Raw genomic sequence first — 26,389 nt, 5'->3', positions numbered from 1 at the left:
GCTAGCTGAGATATCTAACGAGGAAGAGAGAAAATGTTTGGTACCTTGACTTTGGCAGTACATCCTGAAAGTCGAAAAATCCCTTCAGATTCCAGACCCGATTCTTCAACTTTCTGAAAGAACTGGCAAGCAATGATACATTACAAAAATAAATACTTCCATATGATTACAAACATTTGAAAGAATAATGATGATGAAAACAATCAATACATTACCAAGCATATATACATGCCTGGTACTTGAATGCCTAGTTAAATGTTCACACTCTCCCAGGAGGTCAACATTAGCCTCCAATTTGCAAATGAGGAAATGGAGACTTAGAGCTGTTTTCTGCTTTCCCCAGGGTCAACCTCAAAAGTAATGGTACCAACTCTCTCAAGCTTGTGCTCTTAGCCAAGAAACTGCCACTTAACTATTTTAAGATCTGATTACTGTATCTCTTTCTGCAGACTGACCAATAAGAAAAGACTCTAAATTTACTATCATTAGTTGCACTATTCTGGCTAAGAAACTATAGGGATTCTCAAAATCTGACCAAGGGATTACATACTGTAAAGGCTTATAGGTCTCATGAGGTCTCATGGTAATGATGATGGTTTATTATTAAATAATAATAAACACTAACATTGATTGTGCACTTACTGTGTGTCAGATAACATTCTCAGCACTTAACGTACATTAACTTACTTAACCCTCACAATAATCCTATGAGGCGGGTAGTAGTGGAATCCCCATTCTACTACTGAGACCGAGGCATGGAAAGGAGAAAGGATCTGCCCACTTTCACACAGCAAGAGCAGGATCCAGAGTCTCTGCTATTTTCCCTTCAAGAAATGATGGTGCCTGGAGCTAAGGTAGTTCCTGTAGGTATGAAGAGAAGTAGATATTTATTTAGCAGGAAGAAACATGTTCATAAGAAAAGACTCTCCCACAGGAGTAGAAGAGCAATGCTTCAAGCTGTCTTAAATGAGAAGCTAGCACCTATTGAGATACTAATACGAGATAAGCCCAGATTTAGTTTTAACTAGCATTTATTGTGCACCTTCCATGTACTAGGTTTTTGCACCTACTTAACAATATAAATTCTTGTGTTGAATCTTCTCAGTCTTAGATTTTTATGCATTTTCTTCAGACTCTGTCCTTTCACTAGAGGACAAAGGGCGTTATTCTGGTTCTAATTCAAGGAACGAAAGGAAATATTAGAGTCACCATGGACTTGGCCTTGGATATACATACTGTGCTCCTTTTTGCATCTACCTCTTGTGTGTTCTTGGGCAAGCTATCTCACCCTACGATGCCTCTGTTGCCTCACCAGTAGAAGGGAGATGATAACACCGACCTCCTGGGGCTGCTTGGTGCTGTCCAGATGTGACAAGATACAGACAGCCAGGTGCAGGGGAGGTGCCCTACAGACGCTCACACTGGGTGTCGCCAGCATCCTCTGGCCCCCTGGTTGCCATCCTCCCTGCTCCTATTGGCAGCCAATCAATCACCTGATTTGAGAAGCAGCTCAATTTGAGGTATTGGTAGCAAAATTAAGGAAGATAGTAAAGAGACATAGAATTGTTATTGGGAATAAAGTAAGTATGTTTCCTCACTCAGTATTTTCACACATCATTTAAAAATTGAATTGAAAATTCAACAAGATTTGTGTTTAGGGCTGGAATTTTACTTGTGCCACCGGATGTCACTATTGAATAAATGCATAATTAAACCAGTGTAAATTGTTGCCTATAAAAAAACGTGACACAAAAGCAAATGAGCCATTAACCAGTGATGGTCACAGAGACAACCACATATGATAGTTCAGGTAATATCAGTTTCAAAACCTCCCAAACCAAAATTCTTCTTTGTCTAAATGGATTGTACCTTCTCAGTCATACCTCAAACACCACCAGAATAAGCTGATTTTTAGACTTTATTTAGCTTCATCTGGAAAATTCATTTAAACAATTATACATACACATTTAAAAACACCCAACTTGTGATATATCTCAGCAAATACTTGTATGATTAGTAAATGGACTGCTAATATTAACAGTCATCTCTTATACAGGACAGAATAATCAAATACACACACACACACACACACACACACACACACACACACACACACACACACACACCCAAACACATACATACACACAAATAACATTTTTTAAATATTCAAAGAAATATAACGGAAGGAAGGCATGTGACTGACAGAGCATCTGCGCTCATCACCTGATGCTTTATGATCAGACAATGAAACAGGCTCCAGAAGTTCTCAGCACAGCAGACATGCCCAAGTGTTTGTGGATGTCATGTGGATGTATGGAGGAAACCTGGAAATCACCAAGGCCCAAGTCCTAATAGGGCTTTAGTGTCTTTAAATCTAAAGGAAAATTCAATAGTGGGTTTACAAATAGCACATTGCAAGCACAGGGCTCTATTAACTCCCCCTTTATTTACAATGAACTCACTTTTTGTAACACAAGGGGAACTTTCACTCCAGCATCTTTCCTTCGGTCATTTTCCAGCAGGACTGTAAGAGGAACTCCAAAAATCCCACTGTCTTCATTGTAAAATAGCCGAGAAAGAAAAAAGAATCAAAAAAGCACCGTCTTATTCCCATGTATCAAAGTGTTAAAGCCAGAATAAGTCTTTTGTTTTGTTTTGTTTTGTTTTCAGAATAAGTCTTAATACCTCGTCCTTTTACTTTCTCCGTTTTGTTTCTTTTCAGTTGAATACGAAAGGCATCAAAAAAGGCCGTCAATTCAATCAGAGAGAGATGGCGGATTTTCTTCATGTCTTCAGCAGACAGATCTCCTGCTTCAGTTAGGCCAAATCTGGTTTTCTGAACAATAAATTTCTAAAATACATATTGAGGATATTTATTTTTTATGGCAAAGGAAAATTATTATGCCTTCCTTCAAATGCCACCTGTACATTCTAAATCTGTAAAGCAAGACATGCTATTCATAAAAAAAATCTCTGAGGTGTGCATGCTGCATCACATAAAGGTTATGAATATGATTTTTAGAACATCTGCAGATCACTACTACACTAAATTGAAACAAAACAGTGATCTGAAGTATACCATAACGTCATCATCACAACTGTAATGTAAAGAATTTAGGTAATTTCTCAACTGAAACCGATTGCACCTGCTTGCTGAGACAACAGTTATTCTACCTTAAAAATCAAATTTAGTTAATTCAAAATATTCTTAAAAAATGCATAGAAAGTGCCAAATAATTCTACTATCATTTTTAAGCCAATTATATTGTTATAGTCTCCATTTCCACACTAGGAAACAAAATACACTAAAAGAACAATAAAAAACCCTTCAACAGTCCAGAAATATTGTGAAGACTATAAGAAGTAAAACCTTTAAAAAATAAGAGATTGTTCTTGTAATAAATAACAGAAATATTACATATAAGTAATAATAATAAAATATAAGTATTATATAATATATAATTACATAAGTAAAATATAAATTTTATATTTAAGTATATATATAAAATATATAACAAATACTTTGCTCTCAGAAAACCTGGTATTGAAAGAAAATGGCTAAAGTAGAAATATACAATAGTTATTTAAATTACAAAGTTGTAAGTGTAGATTCTCCATAGAAGTTCCCTAAACTAGAGCTTCCTTGGGATTTTTAAAGCATCTACCAATTCATTCATTCATTAATTTACTCATTCACTCAACAGCTGTTCTTTGAAATTCCAAGTATTTAAAAGCTAAACAACAAAACACAGGGTGTGGTCTGAGGCATACCTTGTGCTATTAAACACTTGGTTATTTTATCTTCTTTCTGAGACCAAAGCGCCACATGACAATAACACATAACAACAACAGCAACACAACAAGAACTGCAATCATTACTGAGCAATTATTGACAATACGTGCTACACCCTATGCAGAGCTCTTCATGGGAGGCTGCCCTTCACCCCAGGTGAGTCCAAACTCAGGAGGAGACAGACATGATGAGGAGACTGGGGGTCAGCATCTTCTCTTGGATAATTCTCTCCAAAGGTTCAGAGGGACTCCCCCCGCAACCAGAGTCCCAGAGCTGGGTTCCCTCTTTTGTCCCAGAATGCCACTGTGCCCTCCGACATAGAGGCTGCATAGGGTCCAGGAGGGGTTTAGAAGATGGACACGTGTAGGTTTAAATACTGTTTCTGCCTCCTATTAGCTGTGAAGATTTGGATATGTTACTTAGCTTCTTTGGGCCTCAGTTTCCTCAACTGTAAAATGGGAGCAATCACTAGGATGATGAGAACTAGAATACCTACTGCAGTGTCTGGCCCATAGAAGGCACCTTGTGGGTCTTACAATTCTCGCCCTGTCCTCTTCCCCTCCATCACAGGAATGGTCCAGGCCACCTGGGCAAAGCCCCTGCCTGATTCTAGATGACTCATTCCTCTAGACCTGAAACTGCCTGAGCCCGGCTCATCATGCCTCCAGCCCTGATCAGCACAGAATATTCAGGACTTCACATCTTGAACTCTTCACAAATGCATTCACTGAGTAACAAATAGATCGGCATAGCACATTTGCTGTATTGGGCTTTCAGAATATAATTATCTGAGATATATATAATGAGGCTTTCAGGCTAATGAAGTATGTAGCTCTACTTTCCCATCCCATAATAATATTACAAATTCTTGAATTTTTTTTTTTTTTTTTTTTTTTTTTTCGGTATGCGGGCCTCTCACTGTTGTGGCCTCTCCCGTTGCGGAGCACAGGCTCCGGACGCGCAGGCCTAGCGGCCATGGCTCACAGGCTTAGTTGCTCCGCGGCATGTGGGATCTTCCCGGACCAGGGCACAAACCCGTGTCCCCTGCATCGGCAGGCGGATTCTCAATGACTGCGCCACCAGGGAAGCCCTTGAATTTATTTTTGATGAATTTTTAGTGTCTGCCCTATAAGCTCTCACTTCTTATTGTTAATGACTGTGACTTTCTGCAGTGCCCCATCATGACATATGGCTTCTAATGCACAAGTAGGTATACAGTTACAGTTAGAATCGGCATCAACCTATAAGTAAAGTAAGGATATAAAGTGCATGAAAGCACACAAGCCAAATGGAAATCCTATTTCATCTATAAAGCAGTACTCAAGCATATACCCTAGCAACTCTTCCTCAACCCAGAGCTGCCAGGTACAGCCAGGCAAGCTGTGTACTGCACAACAAATAATGTCCCTGGTGTGATGCAACACTGATGCCTGGTCTCTCCCCATGCCCTTGTGCACACACAAAGAAATTTTTTTAAAAATTCTAGTTTGTCCCACAGAGAAGTCACAGGAAGCTAGTGGAATAATCATGAAAGGTTTTTACTTACAGGTAAAACATAGTCTTCTTTCTTAAAATCTGACTTCTTAAATTTATTTCTTTTTGGAGCCTCTGTAACCATTTCTGAATAAGATACTTCAAAGGACAGCTCTTCAGCTTGTAGTGAAATGTCCTTTTCCAGATATTCATCATCTAAAGAACAGAGGATGTGGAATATTTAATATGCCATTTAATCAATCAATACCATTTACTGTAAAATAGGCACAAAATATTTACAAGTTAATCCATAAGCACATTAGAATGTTTACATCCCAGGAAAAGCATTAGACTCACCCAGAATGATTTCAGTTAAGCAATTAATGTAGTGTCATCAGATTTCCACATGAACAAACTTCTATAATCGTTATCCAAACAAACTTTCTATTTAATCTGATGTTTTTAATTTTAGATGTTTATGTCTCATGGAAAGCATTTAAGATTATTAGATTACTAGAAAGACCAAAATGAAATATTTCTATATATTCTCATGATATTAAAATTAAGTCCATCCAGACCCAATGTTGCTGCTATTGGGGAAGCAAAAGCTTGAAGAAGAGGGAGAAAAGGTGGGGGCCCCACAGAAAATTCCTGCCTACTTTCATTCCTCTTGGATTTTTTTCCCAAACTGTGGAACTGTGCCTCTTAAGATTTGTTCAAATTCAGTTTGCCCTTCACTACTAGATTTGTTCAGGTGAATTAATCCTAATTCTTGTGATATTGTATCATTACCTGACCTCGTATGATGCACATTACAAAGCTAAATGGGTGACAAGTACTGTCCCGTATCCATGTTTCTCTCAAGTTTGAAATTAAGACAATAGATTCCTTACCAAAAACAAGTGAAATCATTTCAGTAAACCTAAATCTGATTTTTGACTAAGAGTTTGGCTTGCCATCTTGTTTCATTGCCTGGCAAAACTGTTCCTATGTCATGAAAAGACATGAAAAGTGCTCACCTCTTTTACCTTCTTCTATAGACAGTGACTGAATGAAAACCAAATAGAGCAAAAGATAGAAATGATAGAAGACCTAGTTAATCTCAATTAAAAGTTTAACAGAGAAATCTGTAAATCAACAAATTTAAAATTCTAAACAGTTATACTGAATTAAAACACAATAAATGGATACAGTAAGAACTCAGAAAATAATGAGGGCACAGTTAAGATTTTCACTCATCATACAGAGGCTTGCATGCAAATCAGAGTAAGATTAATTGTTAAATAAAACGCTAACTTCTTAAGGACCTATGGACAGATTCTTTGGACAGTGTTGATTATACAGGCTGATACTCCAAATCACCAGACTACTCCAGGTACACTTTTATCTTAGTGGTATGAGTTGAACTGAATAACAATATGGCAGCAAATAGAATGATGTGGAATAATTTACAGCAAATCCATTCTCTTCGATTTTTCTTTTTTTTGGGAAACAGCTTTATTAAAATGCAATCCACATGCCTAGAATTCACTTATTTGAAGTGTATAGTCAACGGTTTTTAGGATATTTGCAGAATTGTACAACCATCAATCAATTTTAGAACATTTTCATCACCCCAACTTATTTGAGATTTGAAGCTAATGCTGCAGGTATGGGGTTCTGCTGTATCTGAGAAGATGGTGCATTTTTTAGGGAAAATTTTGAGGAATCACAAAAGTGTGGCCTAAAGGGTCCTATTTCTAACAAGGAGGATTTGAGATTCCATACTGAGCCCATGCAGAGTATCCAATGCTCAAGTGGAAGAGGCCCATTTAAAAGCTAACCCTGTTACTCTGTATATCACAAGCTGCTCTGCTTCTGCATTTACTTGAGCATAGTTAGAGGTTCTTGGAAGTGGTCTACTTCCTGGTCTGCTTGATACTGTTAAGCAGATCCAGATTACCTGTGAGAGAGGCCCCAAATCAAAGACACTGCCTAAATGAGTAGTTTCTAAATGATGCAGTGGGAGTAAAGGTGGAAAAGATTCTGCTTCCAATCTGGTTCAATTAGTTTCATCTAGTATGACAGATGGGCTGTTTGGAGGTGATGGGAGGAGAGGCCAGGGTGACAGAATCAAAAAGGGGAGAAAACACATTTACATTTTGCTTTCAGAAATTCACTGCTCACTGAATTGAGTGCCAGCACAAAAGCAAAAAGACACAGCTTGAGTTCAGCAGGAGTTTGTGTCACTCACCATTCACTGCGTTCTGCACCAACTGTCCAGGGTCTGCTGAGCCATTGGAATGAGCTGGCACATCTGGAATAGTCTCCAGGATGGACTGTGAAACAAGGGAAGACGAACACAAAACAGCTTATCATAAATACAGTCTACCCTACGTTTCAACCTGATTTATGTTCTGCAGTATATTTGAATTCTTTTCACAAAAAGCAATTCTTGATTCCATGAAGGGCTTGAATCTGATTTCCTTTGTTTTCTCACTCAGTTCAGACCTGTACAGCTCACACAGTTTTCTCAAAAGAGAACTAAGTCAAGGTCAAAATAACCACATCTTCTTAAAATGTTTGTTGTCATACAGTTCCTACGTAAAAATTACAATGCTTGATGCCACATAGTTTGACGATTATTATATTTGTTATTCTTGATGCAGCTGGTCACACATTTTGGTCGTAAACTCTAAGTCATAACATAGCTAGATGGTTAGTAACAGGGATGCTGGAGCCAGATTGCTTGGATTCTAATCCTGGTTCTTCCACTTCGTGTGACTTCAAGCAAGTTACAGGACTCTCTATTGCTTAATCTCCTGATCTGTAAAGTGAAGATGATAATAGAACATATTTCAACAAGTTATTATGAATTTTAAATGACTATAAATCACATGGAATAATATTTGGCACATAGTGAGTACTGCATGAGGGTTAGCTACTATTAATATACTCATACACTAACTTCTTTGCTAGGAAATACAGAGTGATAATAACTACCAAAAATTTAATTACATTTTCTAGTTCAGTGTCCTCTCTTAATTAATTTCCTACTTTCTTCACTGCAATCCTGCCAAAGCACTGCACTCCCCTGCAACGTTACCAGAAGTTGAGTAATTAACTTTGTAGAGCTCTAACTCAGGTTGGATGGGTACTAGTAAAAACTTACACACAAATTCTACCATTTTTACCAATATAAATTTTAACGTGGAAGTTATCAGCTGTGAGTATGTGTGAGGGTGAAAATCTGCTATTCCATCAAGAATCTTTTTTATGCTCTTCACACATAAGTCTTTTTTCCCCAGAGCCTGATGTCATTTCTTTTAAGCTCATATTTATTTAGCAATATGAACTGAACACCTGCTTCATGAAAGATCCTTTATTATGTACTACAAATTGCACAAGGGAATCTCGAATGCTGAGCTTTGCGTTCTCTTTTTCCTATTTTATTCCAAAGGAGATGACATATCTTATTGTATAAACAGAATGTGAAAATATTGCCAACTATTAAAACACAGATGCTCAATTATGTAATTGGTGGCTCTAAAAACTAACACTACAGAATAAAGATTACCTATACACTGAAATCCTTAAAAAGATGTGGAGCACTTTTCAGTGGTTTCCTTACGTTTTTCTAGAAAGAAATGTTTTATTAAACTTTGTAATAACTCATCTATAGAAAAGAACACTCCTGAAAATTGAGAAACACTCATGTAAAGCTTGAAGCTGATGGCTTGGGATCCTTGAATGGACTAAATATCAATTTTGTAATCTGTAAAGTGGAGAAGTGCCATCTGCTGTCTGGTTTAACTGGCCTCCAGCCAGCCTATAATATTGAATGAGGTCCCACTTTTTGTAATATAAATTATTCTGGGACTTTCCTGGGGGAAGCAGAAATTTAAATCATGACCCTTGCTCTTTAGCTATTTATAACGAGGAGAAGAGAGTAACATTTATGGAACATTATTAAAAGACAATCCACTCTTAAGAGCTAATTTCTACACTACTAGTGTTTACTGGAGAGTAAAGGAGAGGAAAGAGGTGCCACCCAAAAGGTTTCACTGAAGAGGAGGCTGACCTTGCACTGGAACTCAAGGAATGATGAAAAGGACTTACAAAGGCAGGGAGGCGGGCAAAGCATTCAGGCCAGACATGGAATTATAAATTTCAGGTATGGAAATCTGAAGCATTTTGGCTTCATGAGAGGATCACGGAGAGCCTGATTTGCCAGGAGTTGAGACAAGGTATTAGAAAAATATGAGAAATATGTTAGTCAAGAAGGTTTTGAAAGCCAGGTAGAGGTTCTCAGACTCAGACTCCTAAGGGTTAAAACACAACAGAACAAACAAAAGAACATTCATGTGTTAAAGCAGGGGGATGACTTGGTGAAAATGAAAAGGAAGATCTCTCTGCCAATAAAGTGACCATGAGTTTTGAAACAGGTTGAATGAAAAGGCTCAGTGCTTGGTATTCAGAATTTTAAAACATCCATTTACTCATTAAACATATTAATATTACAATCTTTAAAATATTTTCACTAGTGATTTTAATGTATTTCAAACATAAATGCCACTCCCATTTAAAACAAACTCCCCTAGCTTGTCCATAATGGATCCTACCATTTCCCTACACGCCCAACCACTAGAGTTTCCCATTGGGGCCTCAGCTGCTTTAGGAGAGGCAAAGCTTCCCAGCTACCAACACTTGCTCTGCTGCCCAAATCCTACTGCACTGGGATTGGAGAGTAAGGGTTGAAGGATTATTATTTTAAATTCCAACATTTAGAAGGTTAGCACTATCTGCCTGAGTTCTCTTAAAACTAGACTTTGACTATCTGATATTTCCTTCACATTAAAGAAACACCATACCAAATATTTTCCGTGTTCATTACTTACAGGAGAAACTCACCGACTCAAAAGATGTTTCTGACCTTCCTGACTGGCTGCTTATTTTTTTTCTCATGGTTGCAATCTATGTGTTATAACTCTAGATACTAAATCTGCCGGTGCTTCAGTCATTACAGACAATAAGGGTCCCCATATTCCTCTTCTGCATCTGAGATCAGAACTGATAAATCCACCTCTTGCATCCACTGTGCCAAATTCCCCAGAGATGAATGTAAATAAGCCACATTCACAGACAAATACATAACCAATTTTGAAATAAAAAATATAATAAAAATTACAAAATCTATCCAAATGTGAATTTAAAGGCATTCTGATGCCATCTATGAATCTGAAATTATAAACTAAATATTAAAGACAATGAGAGTAATAAATTCCAAAAATCCATGTGAATAGCCGAAGTATTATTCAGATTACTTCTTAACCTTAAACACAAGTAATAAAGTTTAAAAATAAAAGGACACCAAGGGGGGAAAGGGGCAGGGGGCTGGGGGTGGTGGTGTGATGAACTGGGCAATTGGGATTGACATGTATACACTGATGTGTATAAAATTGATGACTAATAAGAACCTGCTGTATAAAAAAATAAAATTCAGGAAAAAAAAAAAGTTGCTGATGTAATGGATAAGTCCCAAGCAAATTCTTCTAAAAAGGGATATTCTGAAATTTTTGTGTCTGACATTAAAATGAGTATATATTTCAAAAAAAAAAAGAAGAAAAATGTTTATAATCCAAGAGACTAGGAAAAATTATCCAAGTACACTCAAAAGTGAATGAAAAAAATTAATAAGGATTAAATAAATTAATACGATAGAAAAAGTAGGCGTAATTAATTAAAGGTAAGTGACTTTTTAAAAAAATACTGCCAACACAGGCAAGTATTTACATTCTGATACACATAAATTTTAGGAAGAAAAAAGGAGTAAATTTTAAAATTATGCACAGAAAATTGTAAAATTATTCACCTAAACAAATGTGTGTATGTACATATATATATTTGTGTACATATGTGTTTACACACACCAACATATATTGAAATTTTAAATGAACTGGATGTTTTGCTAGAACAAATACACATTACCAAATTCATACAAGTTGGGATTGAAGGGAATATAATCCTTAAACCATATCCATTGAAAAATTAATCAAAGCATTAGGTCTACAATGATGCCAGGCCTTGGCATAAAACTGTATATAATAGTTTTTACAGATTATATGTTTACACCAAAGTTTAATAAATAGCTCCAAAATACTGAAAAAGATTCAAAGTTCTCAGCATGTTTGTACCAAGATTAGCATAACTCTGGTAATAACAAAAAGAAATTATATATTATAGGCTAACTCCACTTACTAGAATAGTGGTTAAAAGTGCTAAAATGGTAGCAAATCATATTCAGTAGCATAAGAAAAGAATAATATAACACAAGTAGGGTTTAACTAAGCAATGAAATTTTAGTTCAACATTAGAAAAACCTATCAATGTAATTTCCTAAAGTAATTCCCTTCTAAAGAAAAACATACATTCATTTTACTAGATGATAAAATCATTTGATATGGGCTTCCCTGGTGGCGCAGTGGTTGGGAGTCCGCCTGCTGATGCAGGGGACACGGGTTCGTGCCCCGGTCCGGGAAGATCCCACGTGCCGCGGAGCGGCTGGGCCCGTGAGCCATGGCCGCTGAGCCTGCGCATCCGGAGCCTGTGCTCTGCAACGGGAGAGGCCACAGCAGTGAGAGGCCCACGTACCGCAAAAAAAAAAAAAAAAAAAAAAAAAAAAAAATCATTTGATATAACTCAATCTCTATTCCTGATAAAAGTAACTACAAGGCTCAGAAACCCAGAACAAATATTCTTCTTAATAGTGAAACTTAGAAGAATTCATGAGAAAATCAAAAATGTATCAAAAGATCTCCATAATTATTATTCAGTGTTATAAGTGCTTGAGGTTGGTTCAATAAGATAAGTGAATAAGATGAATAACTACAATCGTCCCTTGGTATTCATGGGGGATTGGTTCCAGGACCCTCAAGGATACCAAAATCCTCAAATGCTCAAGTCCCTTATACAAAACGTTGTGGCACTTGCATATAACCTATGCATATCCTTCCGTATACTTTAAATCATTTCTAGATTACTTATAACACCTAATACAATGTAAATGCTATGTAAATAGTTGCTGGTGCACAGCAAATTCAAGTTTCCCTTTTTGGAACTTTCTGGGATTTTTTTTTTCTGAATATTTTCATCCTGCAGTTGTTTGAATCCTAGAATGCAGAACATAAAAATAAAGAGGGCTAACTGTATTTTAAAGATTGGGCAAATAAAACTTTCAGTATTTCAAACAATGTCTGCACAAATTATAAAATCAAATGAAAAATTCTAAGAAATAAAAAAGGATTTTCAGAAAGGAAACTATAAGAGAGACTTTTTTGAGTAACAAAAATACTTTCCTTGTATATCCACAAAAACGGACAAGAAGATACCATGAAAAATCCCTACCATTTAAAATACCAATGAAAGCAATTAAGTTCCTAGTAACTAACAAATGAAAAAATGTGTAGGAAAAAGTATGAGAGGAAATTATGAAATTTTATTGAAGGATAGAAGATACAAATGAATGGAAAGACACATTTTTTTCTCAGTGGGAAGATTCAATATTTTAAGATGTGAATTCTCTCTGACAATCTTTAAATTCAATGAAATTCTTAGTGGAGTACTAACAAGATTTTTATTTAATGGGTAGTAATAGCCTCAATATAAGTTCATCTGAAAGAAAAAAATTTCTGAGAACAGGAAAGAAAATTTTGATTCTAAACAATGATGGCAAACTTGTAACAAATTTAAATAAACAGAACATAGAGTCATAGTAATTAGGATAGACCATGTATACATAGAGAATTCACTTATCATAAAGGTGCAAATCAAACAAGTAAAAAAGATGAAAGAATGAAAAAACAAGATGTTGGTCAAGCCAAGGCTATCCCCTTGGAAAAGATAAAGAGTTAGGTTACCTACTTTATCCCATTCCACAACATAAATGCCAATAGTGAAAGGTGTCAAGAGACTCTGGAGTCTTGGAGATAACAGTAAATAATCAGTGAGATTTTCCCTGACAGGCCGGAGAGATTTACCTTCATAGGCATCATGGCCAGGACCCCTGAAGCCCTTGCCTCCACCGCACTGAATCACTGGAAATCCCACCATGTAGAAGAAACTAGGGAACCAAACTGGGGTGCCCATGGCTCCTTATAATCAAGAAGCAGGGAAGTCAAAAATGTGTTTACATCATGGTAAGAAGTTCTAGAATGATTTTCAGTACAGGTGCAGAAAGAGTTAAGTTGGCAGCTGTGGGCTACTTTAGCAACTAACCAATTTGTTTAACATTTCAAAGTAAAGATATTATGTATGAGTAACAAACAATCCAAAGTCACACTAGAGACAGGTACCAATGAAATTTTTTTGAGTGTCATTACTGCTGAAACTTTTACTTATGTCATTATTGACATTCAATCTGTTTTCAGAAAAACAAAATGAAAACAAAAACGAAATCTGAGTGACTAACTTACCCCCCAAGGAATCTCTATCTATAACTGCCATGCAAGATCATTTTCTTTCTCTTACACTGTCAAACTTTCAAGGATCCTATCTGTAGACAACACGTGTTCAATAAAGATTTGGTGAATGAATAAATCAATGAATCAACGAATCAGCAAAGAATGAAGAAATAGAAAAACGTCACAAGCATCGTGGTCACAGAGCTGCCATGGAAAAGCCTAGAAAACAGGCCTACCTAACCTCCTCTTCTTTAGCAACTCAACGGTGCAAACACCATGCTTCAAGTTCGGCTTGGTGTGTGCACAGAACTACACACAGTACTTTCTTGTTGGCTTATAGAACAGGTGAAGTCAGCTAGGGAACAGATGAGAGGTCAGAGACAGGAGCTTTCTAACTAACTAACACTAACACTAATAGAAAGTGGGGAGAACTCCTGCAGGCATGGAGCAAGACTTGCATTTTAGACTGATGACTTGCAGCCACGGCGAGGATGAGATGGAGGGTATAAGCTAAAGTCCGGGAGATCACTTAGGCGGCTGCTTCAGTAACACAGAAAGATGATGAGTTTCTGTACTAAGGAAGTAGCTGTAGGAAAAGGGGAGTAGACATATTCTAGAACTATGTACAAGATAAAATCAACAGGTGTCAGAGAAGACAGGTAGAGGTGAGGCTAAGACTTAGGGCTGAGTCTTAGGCACATGGGTACCTCCAGCTGAGAGTGAAAATGAAGGATCCTGGGCAAGGCCTTACTTAGAACAGGAATCCCCGGTCACGGGGGTGGGGTGGGGGTGGGGGACAGCACAACCATGTAAAGTCTACTGTAGGAAACTCCTCATTTCTAGGAGTTACCAGTTTGCAAATGACTTACTTTGTTTTCATCACTAAGTGGGGTGAACTGGAGATTATCTCTAAAATAGAGATATTCTCACTTATTTGCATTCCAATGCGTGGTCTTCAATGGGAAAGTAACAGCTGAATTTAAAGCCAGTAGGTCGGAAACTGTGGGTAACCCTTAGCCTATCAGTGCTATAAACTGCAGTGAGTGCTACTGACAAAAATCACTCACATTATTTTATGCTTCTTAAATGATCACTATGAAACAAAACAAAACAACCTCATAACCAAAAATCTAAAAACACAACAGAAAACTCATTCACATGGGGCTAATAGCATTATCTCCCTGAACAATGTGGGTGCCCTGAGAGTGCGTTGTGCGTATCAACTACCCGGTATATCAAACTCGACAACAGATGAGAATCTACTGCCCAGGAGGACGCTGAATGTGTCCCCTCCATCTCTCCGTCTTGTCGTGCTCTTTTGCCTTCCATCAACTTACCAGTGGAGAACCACTACTTGATCTAACAGGGTCTCTCACTTCTGGTCCATTAAGCCACACCCTGCCAGGGCTCCTGCACAGAAACACCAATTGGGGGTTCCCAGTGGAGGTGGGGTGGGGGGAGGAATGACGAGAGTTTGAGACAAAAAAAGTAGAAGTTCTACTACTCAAGGCCATGTGAGTGAATCTGTCGTAAGTGGAGGGTTTGTTTGGATGAGTCCTGAGATCCAATGCTGGATACATAGGCAACAGTGAAGAGCCTTCAATATCAGGAGGAAATTTTAATTTATCCTGCAGGTGATAGGACTTCTGAGTTAAGATGGCAGAGTTAGGACAGATCATCTGTATGAACTCAGACAAGGGGACAAAAGTTAACAAATAGCTCCATGTTTGATGCTCCTAAAGAACACTGCATCAGTATTAATTTATGGAGTCCTCTTTCAAACTGATCTATTCAATCCTCAGTTTTGAGTCTCTTTCTTCCTAACTGTTATAAGGTTGATGGGTCTATTGACAGCTGTGGTTTCCTCACAGTGTTAGTTCAAGTTTTTCTCATCTGTTTGAAAGAAATTGCTTCTTCTTGCCTTGAATTTGCAATTTTGCCTTGACATGCAATCATCTGGGCATGCGATGACTTACCATGGAGCCACTCCTGGGAACTACAAAACTCCCTTCTTCATCTTGGGACCCATCTGACAGAGTAGTAATGTTGAAAGAAGCATCATCTGGCTAAATGGAGAAATGAAAGCACCATTCTTATTCAGGCAAATACTTTCTAACATGTCTGTGTATTCCACTATGCATATGTATTTAGATACGTGTGGCAATACACAGAGTTATGACTGCCAGGGCAATTGCACCAGCCCTTCAGGGCTCATCTCTGCAAACCAACTAAATGCCTGGCCCTTTGACAGACCCTGGCCCTGTGGCAGACACTGCTCTTGTCTGCCACAAATTCCATTTTCCTTAATAATATCTTGGTTTTGTTCCAGGGAGTGAGGTGTTAAACCAGAGAACTTGATTTCCAGGCTTCTTTGCAGCTAAAAGTGATCATGTGACAAGTGTGGTCAATGAGGTGTAAGTGTAATATTACAGAGTGCCTCCAGAAAAGTTAAGGCTTTCCTGATCAAAAAGAGTAGGGTCAGCTGCTACATGCTCATAACAGCACTCTAGGTGACAGCCTGGAGTTGCCAGGCATCTTGCTCCAATGAGGATGATGGATGGCAGAGATGGCGGGGTCTGTGCTAAGGGGCATCACGTGTCTGCCCTGTCACACCTGGACCACCCCCTCTTAAGCATCTCCACATGAAGCAAAGCAACTCCAACTTTTCTATTACATGCAGCCAAACACAAACTTAGCTTGTCTAATATTATTTTTTTTAAACAGACCCTAGGACTATCTTTCACAGTGATTAGAATTCAATAGCAATAGTACCAAATTGTTTTTTCATTTATAAAGCTTGAAGTAGATTTTTGCTTTAGTGTACAAGGGCATTACTGAAATTTAAGAAATGAATATTCTTTTCTTTACTGAAGGATCCTTATGGCAAAATCGAATATATTTGATACTTATAAAAACATACGATATTTTGTTTTTTAAAAAACTCTCACTCGGGCTTCCCTGGTGGCGCAGTGGTTGAGAGCCTGCTTGCCGATGCAGGGGACACGGGTTTGTGCCCCGGTCCGGGAGGATCCCATGTGCTGCGGAGCGGCTGGGCTCGTGAGCCCTGGCCGCTGAGCCTGTGCGTCCGGAGCCTGCGCTCCACAACGGGAGAGGCCACAACAGTGAGAGGCCCGTGTACCGCAAAAAAAAAAAAAAAAAAAAAAAAACTCTCACTCATCTTTCTTGACCATATTTTCTAAATTTTCTATAGATGTATGTGTTACTTTATAAAATAAACATAGGACTCTTTTTTCTTTAAAGGAACAAAGAGAACACAAGATCTAGCACAAGAAATTTAAGTCAAGATGGCAACCTGACAATCACCTAACTCCCCTCACCCCAAATCACTAAAAATGGCAGAAAACATATATATATATATATATATATATTTTTTTTTTTTTTTTAAAGAAACAGATTGTTAACAGCAATGGAAACCAGCAAAGAATTCCATAGCTGATAGAAATTTCTAGAAGAAAAGCTAATAGAATTGATTTGGTAAAATAAAAACCTCTACTTGAAAACAGCATAAAAGAAAATTTTTTAGAGAGGGAAGAAAAAAAATAACAATGTACAAAGAGTAGGAAAGGGCCACAGGCAAATAGCTAAGAGCTGTTTACAAAATACTGATAGAGGTCCAGTAGACCATCCCTCTTTAAATATGCAGACAGCCCCTAAATATAACCCTAGAACCACCCCCCCAATCCTGTCTAAATAAAATGAACTAACTGCCTTGGGGTGGGTGGGTTCCTAGTTTGAGTACAGTTGACCCTCTGTCTCCACGGGTTCTACATTTGCAGACTCATCCAACCCGGATGGATAATATTTGAAAAAAATTCCATAAATTTTCAAAACAACAAAACTTGAATTTTGCATATGCCAATAACTATTTATATAGCATTTACATTGTGTTAGGTATTATAAGTAATCTAGAGATGATTTAAAGTATTCAGGAGGGTGTGTGTAGGTTATATGCACACACCACACCATTTTATACAAGGGACTTGAGCACACATGGATTTTGGTATCCTGGGGGGTCCTGGAACCAATCCCCCATGAATACTGAAGGAGGAGGGGGTCTAAAAGAGAAGGAACTTGGGAGACCACAACAAAAGAAATGGAGGGGTGATTGAAAATGAAATCGGCTTTGCCTGGATGAAGAATTCTTCATTCCCTTCATCTGTTTTGCATTTGGGGAGTGTTTACTGCACTAACCCACCTGCCCCCTCTATGCATCTTAAAGCTAAGTACATCCCAGTCACTCACAAAAAATGCCCAATCAACAATTTTGGCCTTTTAGTAAAATCAACGTACTCAATTGCACAGGAAACACACAGCAATTCCCTACAGTAATCAATCAAAATTAATAAAGACTTGCATTATAATTGCAGACAACTTTAGGGGCCCAGGGGTGGTAGTTCCACCTGAAAATGTGCTGGTGTCTTCTGCCTTGTTGAACACTTTCAGCCCTGATGGAGGCTTTTGTGGGTCATCCCACCCTCTTGCTCTGACAGGATTCTGATAGACAGGGGTATGGTGGAGGGACTGCGGAGCTGGACAGGAAACAAATCCAGGATCCTTCGTCTTGGTGAGACGCTCTCTCTGCACTGTAAACTTGGGGACACTTGCTGTCACTTGACAGGAGATGTGCGCTTCCTTAATCAGATGGTGCTTTCACATGGGCAGGACTCCACTGCTTGTATCACTTACTGCTACGAATTCCAAAAGCTAGCATGTTCTCCACACAAGATGTTTACATTTGGAAAATAACTGGGAAAAATTAAATTTTTGTTTCTTAGTTGATACTGAAAATAATGAAAAAAATTTACATGGTACTCTGTTATTTTTCCATATGAGCTCACCCACAAGGACCAAGCTTTAGTTGACAACATCCTCCACTTAGGATACATGTTTAAAAAATTAGTTTCTGTTGTTGTTGTTTCTGCCTGTAGATGCTTTCTTTAAAAGATAGAATTTAGTTATTTTTGATTTATTGAATTATTCTTAGCTGTGTTTAAGAGTTATGGGTGATGGGGCTGAGGGTGGCTTGTTTGCCAACAATCTGAATTATGTTGCATCTTTACCAAAGAGAAATGAGAATATACATTCTTTATACTAAATGAATGTATTGGCAGCATTATTCATAACAGGTCAAAACTGGAAACAGTCCAAATGTCCATCATCAGGTGAATAGATAACACCAATAGTAGTATATTTACACAATTATTGTTAGTAATAAAAGGACTAAATTTCTATTTCTAAATTTCTAAATTTTCTAAATTTCTAAATTTAAAATTTTCTAGATTTCTATTTATAAATACTATATAAATAGTTACTGGCATATGCAAAATTCAAGTTTTGTTTTTTTGGAAATTTCTGGAATTTTTTTTCAAATATTATCCATCCGGGTTGGATGAGTCTGCAAATGTAGACTAAATGTAGTAATAAAAGGACTAAATTTCTAATACATGCAACAAATGGATAAATCTAAAAATTATTTTGAGTGAAAGAAGCCAGACACAAGAGTGCATATTAATCTCAATAGGGTTTGCCTCTGCAGGGGAGGGAGGACAACTGACTGGAAAAGGCCTGAGAGAAATTTCTTTGGTGATGGAAATGTTTTCTATTTTGACTGACTGTAGTTATATGAGTGAAAACACTTCTTCAGACTAACTGAATTATATACCTAAAATGCATGCACTTTAAAATATATATATATATCAATTAAAAAGACACAGAAATAATCTCATTCCTTACAAATAATATAATTCTTATCTTCAAGGGGCTATTGCTGCTATGAATCAAGAACCTACAGCTACCATAATGGGTAAATCAGAGAGAAATAGGAAATAAGAATATGTTTGCTGAAATGTACAAGGAGTAAGACAAGCTCAAAAAAAAAAAAAGAACCAGAATCATGACCAAGAAAAAAATTACTAATCTGGAAGATAAAGATGAAGAAATCAGAGCAAACAGACTAACAGGAGAGAAAATTTAGGAGATACTGAAATTCAATTCAATCAAAGCAGGAACCATCTAATCTGTGTTCTAGAAGGGGGAAACATAGAAAATGAGGAAAAAAAATAACTTAAGACATAATAGAAGACAATGTGCAGAAACTGAAGAAAGAAATCGGTTCTCAGAAAGAACTCACTGAGCAGTCACCAAGATGAATGAAATAAGGGGGTGATTCTTGTGAAAGTTCAGAATTCCAGCAATAAATTCAAAATTCAAAGAAGTTGTAGAGAGGGCAAACACAAAAAGCTTATTTATAAAGGAATAAGATTCAGGCAACCAAAGAAGAGAAAAGAAACCCAGATTGTCATCTAAGAGTGCAAGAGTAGGTCAATGAGCAATATGAGAAGTGCCACTGTGCGGGTTCTCCAGGAGAGCTAAGGTTTTCTGTTAACAATGAACAGTCAGTTGGCACATGTTCCTAACGGGATCCAGAATTTGCTAACCATCTTGTAAGTTTAAGGATTAAATCCACATGTTATGGTGGTGGCGTGAAAGGAAAAAGTTAGAAGTTTCGTGCTAAGGTTGGCACTGCATTGCACTGCAGTTGTACTAGCCTTGGTTTGTCCACCATTAGTTGCTCACTTTGTGATTAAAACAAACTCCTCCTTGTTTAAACCAAGGTTCCTTAGATTTTCTTTACTACAAAGCAAACACAGATGCAATTGATCATTTTTAACAGAAGGTATGATTGTATTTTGCAGCGAATTATAAATCAATAGCAAATGTAGCTACTTGATTTTTACTTCAGACGTTGGAAATAAACTAGACTGGCTATTTTGCCTTTGAATTAACTAACACCTCTAATGACTAATTCATTTGTGTTGACTACACATAAGGAAAATGTTTCTTTTATCTATACAAGTGATTTGTAGAGTAGTTTGTAAGGGTTGTAAACCTTCTGTACAGGTTGTTAATCTTCTGTAAATGCCCAGATTTAGTGGCATTTGTGATTTAGAGTCAAGATTCAACCATGTATAATATATAGACAATAGACAATCATCTATATTATAATAGACAATTCCTTTATTGTAAGTAGCTTATTGCAAAATAAATGTGTTGGATATTAAAGAAATCATAAAATATTATATGGACTCTTTTGTAAAGGTTTCTTGAGATAGATTGTAAAGTATACAATTTGATGAGTTCTGACAAATATATAGACCTATGAAACCATAACCACAGTCAAGACAATGAAAAAAACCAGCACTCCCAAAATGTCCTCACGCCCCTTTGTCATCCCTCCTTCCCTCTCCTCCTCATCAACCCCTAGGCAATCCCTGATATAGGTTAGTTTACATTTTCTGTAATTTCATATAAATTGAATCTTTTTTGTCTGGCTTCTTTCACATGACATAATTATTTTAAGATCCATCCATGCTGTGTATATCAAATGTTCATTGCTTTTTATTGCTGAGAAATATTCTATTGTATGGATATATCACAATTTGTTCATATTAGCTGCAGGTAAAACTGGGTTCTTTCCAGTTTGGGACTATTAAGCTATAAACATTTGTGGATAAGTCTTCTTATGAATATATATTATCTATGAGTAGAATGGCTGGGTCTACATGGAAGGTATGTGCTTAATATTTTAAGAAACTACCAAATTATTTTCCAAAGTGGATGGACCATTTTACATTCCTACCAGCAATGCATGAGAGTTCCACTTGCTCTGCATCCTTAGCACCAGTCGATACGGTCAGCTTTTTAAATTTCAGCCATTCTACAGGGTATGGAGAGATATCTCATTGTGGCTTTATGTGCATTTCCATAATCATTAATGATACTGAGCACTTTTCATGAGATGATTCACCATCCAAATCTCTTTCTTGGAGAGGTGTCTATTCAAATCTTTTGCCCATTTTAAAAGATGAGAAAAGACCAAACAAAATTTTATCACTGGAAAGCTCCAACTATGTTCTTGAAACAGAAAGTTGATTTGTTTTCAAAAGTAGAGGATTTGTGTGATTAAGTCGAAGGAACTAGGACTTCCCTGGTGGCCCAGTGGCTAAGACTCTGCACTCCCAATGCAGGGGTCCCGGGTTCAATCCCTGTTCAGGGGAACTAAATCCCACATGCATGCTGCAACTAAGAGTTCGCATGCTGCAACTAAAAGATCCTGCATGCCGCAACGAAGATCCCACGTGCCACAAGTAAGACCTGGCACAGCCAAATACATAAATAAATAAATGTTATTTTTTTTAAAAGGCGAGGGAACTAAAGCTTGGAAATACCAGCAGAGAACAAATTGTGGATAATTTTAATACAAAAAGAAAGAGTTGGGGCTTCCCTGGTAGCACAGTGGTTAGGAATCCACCTGCCAATGCAGGGGACACGGGTTCGAGCCATGGTCTGGGAAGATCCCACATGCCACGGAGCAACTAAGCCTGTGCACCACAACTACTGAGCCTGTGCTCTAGAGCCCACGAGCCACAACTACCTGAGCCTGTGAGCCACAACTACTGAGCCCATGAGCCACAACTACTGAAGCCTGCATGCCTAGAGCCTGTGCTCTGCAACAAGAGAAGCCACCGCAATGAGAAACCTGCGCACCACAATGAAGAGTAGCCCCCACTTGCCACACCTAGAGAAAGCCCGCGTGCAGTAACAAAGACCCAACATAGCCAAAAATTAATAAATAAAATAAATAAATTTTTTAAAAAGGGATTTCTGTAAACAATAGGGATTATATTCTGGAATAAAATGGGAGAGTTAAGTCAATGACCAAGCCTTTCTCTCCTAAAACCTAGTAGAGTCAACAAAACATAATGAAAAAAAGAAAAAAGAATCCCAGCAACATTCACACGAGTGGTGGTCAGAGAGAAATATTCCAGGAATAATGTAAATTCTTTTCCAAAATCCGCCTCCCTCCTAATCAAATGGAGACACTTTTGAAATAGACAACTACTATCTCCTCCAAATCATGAGGGAAAACAACTGAAGGTGTGAGTAACCACATCTGGGGTCAATATGAGCAGAGCCCTTGAAACTCAGTCTCTCCCCAACACCATCTCAGGAGGGAGGAGGGAACCTATTGGATTCACCATTTTGCTTTTTTCTACCTGGGAGGAAATTAGGGGAGCGAATATGAGGATGGAAAAATTAAAAGAAAGGTAGAGTACACAGCTCCACCAAGGGAGAGAAAAGATAGCTTAGGATAGAAGTGCAAGTAAAAACAGACATGAGAACAGGCTCTGGCTAAACCATAAATAAAGCAAACTTTCCCGTTTGTAAACTGACAGAAGCTGGATCTTTCTCCCAATGTTTGCCTGACTTTACCCTCCTCTGGGTAAGTGGGGAGTGGAAGTGGCTCTGGGGAAAAGCAGGGGATGCGGAAGGGGAGGGGCACTAGACACCTAGGGTGAAGCGTGTGGTCAGAACTAAGATGCCTGGTGTTCGCCCTGCACCAGGGAAACAGTGGACAACCTGAGGACACCTACTGCTGTCCTGTGACCTGACGTCCATAGCTGGTGGAGCTGTGACTCAATGGAACCAACACTCTTATGAGAATTTTTCAAAATAAAAGAAAAATGGAAAGGAACTAAATTTGTCATAAAGAAATGCTTACCATCGTTGGTTTTCTGGGTTTGTATCTGTTTTAATAGAGCATGTAGCTGTCTGTGGCTTTAACTATTAAACTCGGGTTCATTTACTGCTGAATGGCTTCCTACAAATCGAATAAAGGTAGATAGGCATGTTGACAGCTGTAGTTGTCCAGCCACCTGAATTATATTGCGTTGTTTTCAGGTTTTGCATGATTGTCTTGAAGGAACGGCTTCTTTTTTCATCCTTACCCCCAGTTCTCCTGCTATCACTTACCAAGGAACCACTTGTTTTGATAACTCCCGGCAGCTCTTTTTCCTCCTGGGTGCCGTCCAACTGACTAGGATGGTTGTCACAGGTATCGCCTGGCTAATGAAAGAAATGAAAGTCATTTTTATCCAGGCATATCTTTTGCAATGTGATTGTTTATTCAATTATACATTACACTAGAATCTGTATAAATGCACAGCCATGTGGACAGACACAGAGTTAATGACTACAGTGCAACTGGTAGCATTCACCAATTCCTCCAAAAGGATACTGAGCCTCATAAATGTCGTGCACTGCAAGAGAAATGAGTCTCAAAAGCAGACACTGCTACCTGCCTGCCAAAACCCACTTTTCCTTTCTTCTTTAACATATGAATATCATGATCTTGCTCCAAGATGCTGTGTGTCTATCTAAAAGGACTAAGTGTGATCATGTGATGGCTCCGTCCAAAGAGATTCGAGTGAAACCCTACTTGGTAGAGAATCTAGGAAGGCTAATGTTTTCTTGTTGAAGTGCATGGAATCAGCTGGCTGATGCTTCTCCCAGAACATGGGCATGGTACCTGTGATGTCCAGATATCCTGTAAGCATTAAATACTAGCCTGTATGCTGAGTGGAACAGAATGGAAAGATAAAAATTTTGTAGGTCCATGAGAGGGATATTAGTCAAACCAGCTGCAGACTTCTTATTTTGTAAGGAAAATAAACCTCTAATTGTCTAAGTCAGGAAGCTTACTGATTAAACTATGCTACTTAAAAATCAGACTTTATGACTGTATTTTGGAGCGATTTACAAATCAAAAGCAAGAGTATTCAGGGTTTTTTTTTTTCATTATGAAACTGGAAAAACATTAGACTGATTATCTCACAAACACATATGACTGAACCAAATATTTCATTCCCATCACTGAGTATTGGAAAAGCTCTGATTTTCACTATGCAGCAAATGGATTTGAGACTATTCTAACTGTGATGTGCTGCACTGTAGGCCTTGTGCATATGCTCTAAGATTTTTAGCAGCATTTGTGATATAATGGCATTTCCCAAAATAAGATGTAAATATTCTACTCCATGATTAAAGCAACTTTTTGCAAAATTAAGCATACTGGGTATTAATGAAATAAACTTTTACATGAGACCTTAGAAACATTTTTCATCTGGCTTTTCCATATTTTCTAACTTTCCCCCAATGTGTATGTATTATATTACTATGAAGAACACACATCTCTTTGGAAGGGGAAACAATGCTAAAAAGGCAGTACAAGAAAACAGGTCAGGATGGAGGTCCGAGAGTGTACCACTTGCAATCACTCAGATTTAGAGAAAGGGCATATTTTTTAAGTATAGCTCCAAAGGCACTGAAAACCAACAAAGTGTTCTAATAACAGATTAAAAATTGTTAGAAATTCCTGGAAAATAAAAAGTAAGTAATTTATTTCATAATTGTAGAGAAATTCTCAGCCTAAGAATAGCATAAGACAAAGAAAGGGCAAGTCCACAAAAAAGCAAACAAACAACCAAGCTTAGAGTGAAAACCACACAGGACAAGAAGGGGCCCCAGGGCAATGGCTAGGATAATTGATTGTAAAGTGTTTCCTTAATGGAAGGGCCCAACAGAACGCCCAACAGTTCCCTTTACACTGAACAGCAGACAGCAGCCACGTATGGACCCAAGGGAAGCACTCTGAATGAAGTGAACTACCTGCCTTGAGAAGATGCCCCGGCTTGGGACCAAAACAGACCTCAATATCAGGTCACTCTGGACCTTCATGAAAGACATGGATGGGAGAATAAAAGGAGAACATGAGTTTTGTCTGGGAATGATGTCATTTGCCACTCTCCCTTTGGCATTGAAGGTATGTGCATGCGTGTATTTGTGTGGGTACATGTGTATGTACGTGTGTCTACACATGCACGGACTCACCCATGTGTGCTGTTAAAAGAACGTCCATTCACAGACTGCTCACATACCTTACTGCTTACACAGGACCCAAAGTCAGCCCTCTTATATTCAATAAAGAGCCCTTTGGGAAAATATCTATATAATGGCAGAGAAATCATACAGCAATGACATATCCTAAAAGTCGTTAACTAGTCAATCCAGACCATTACTAAGGATCATCAGCCACTGGAGAAAAATCAACATTATAAAAAAGTCAGCTGTGGAGAAAATCAACATTTTGAAAAAAAAGTATAGTGATATACATTCTGGGAGAAATAGATAATTGAGGGAAGAGAAAAAGGCTTATAATGATTTAATAATTTCAGAGAGATCTGAGAGACTATTGCAATCATAAATCAGGACTAACTATAACAATAAAGAGTAAATCAGTGAAAAAAGGAGGAGTTCTTATGAATTAACAGTATGATCACTGAATTTAAAAATCAACAAGGACCCAATTATAACCACTCATTACAAAAATTAGAATTAAGTTTCCACAAAATGATGTAGACAAAATCTGCTAGCATACAGAACAAATGGAAAAAAAAAGACATGGGAAATATAAGAGACAATTTAAGAGCTGTGTGAGTTTAATGTAAGAAATGAAAAGAAGAAGAGAGAAAATGGAGATAATGAAGTAAAAGAAATAATGGGAAAAGAATGTTCAGAACTGAAAGGAATCATGTTTCAGAAACAAAAAGCTGAGTGCTGGATCATGATTTAAAAAAAAAAAAACAGATTTCATATCCTGATGGCAGTTCAGGTCTCTACCAACAAAGATAAACCTAAAAGCTTCCAGAAATATAAAAGTGAGAGCAGGATGCAAATAAAGGAATGATTTAGAGAGGCATCAGACTTCTCAACATTAACACTATATGAAAAGCAAATAGATTAATATTTACAAATTTCTGAAAGA

At 37.7% G+C, this 26,389-nt stretch overlaps 1 protein-coding gene across 6 annotated transcripts in view; it reads right to left on the bottom strand.

The window, feature by feature from the left end:
* The window catches only part of ARHGAP28 (Rho GTPase activating protein 28), a 149,685-nt gene that overhangs the window by 28,794 nt on the left and 94,502 nt on the right, over positions 1 to 26,389 (bottom strand). For 5 of the 6 annotated variants that reach the window (XR_009331365.2, XM_059039835.2, XM_059039833.2 and 2 more), the window contains 7 exons: positions 23,539 to 23,631; positions 15,681 to 15,770; positions 7,500 to 7,584; positions 5,340 to 5,482; positions 2,686 to 2,851; positions 2,463 to 2,554; positions 45 to 122 (listed from right to left, as the gene is read on the bottom strand). Coding sequence is in view for 5 of the 6 variants with exons in the window: in XM_059039835.2 (XP_058895818.1) it covers positions 45 to 122; positions 2,463 to 2,554; positions 2,686 to 2,851; positions 5,340 to 5,482; positions 7,500 to 7,584; positions 15,681 to 15,770; positions 23,539 to 23,631 (747 nt within the window). In the remaining variant the exon portion in view is untranslated. The remainder of the gene's footprint in view (positions 1 to 44; positions 123 to 2,462; positions 2,555 to 2,685; positions 2,852 to 5,339; positions 5,483 to 7,499; positions 7,585 to 15,680; positions 15,771 to 23,538; positions 23,632 to 26,389) is intronic. The other variant, XM_059039834.2, reaches the window with a different exon arrangement.

Source organism: Kogia breviceps, chromosome 15, assembly GCF_026419965.1.
Source record: "Kogia breviceps isolate mKogBre1 chromosome 15, mKogBre1 haplotype 1, whole genome shotgun sequence".
In the NCBI taxonomy this organism is placed as follows: domain Eukaryota; kingdom Metazoa; phylum Chordata; class Mammalia; order Artiodactyla; family Physeteridae; genus Kogia; species Kogia breviceps.
Note: the sequence above shows the minus strand (reverse complement) of the source record. Positions and strands in the feature narration are given on the sequence as shown.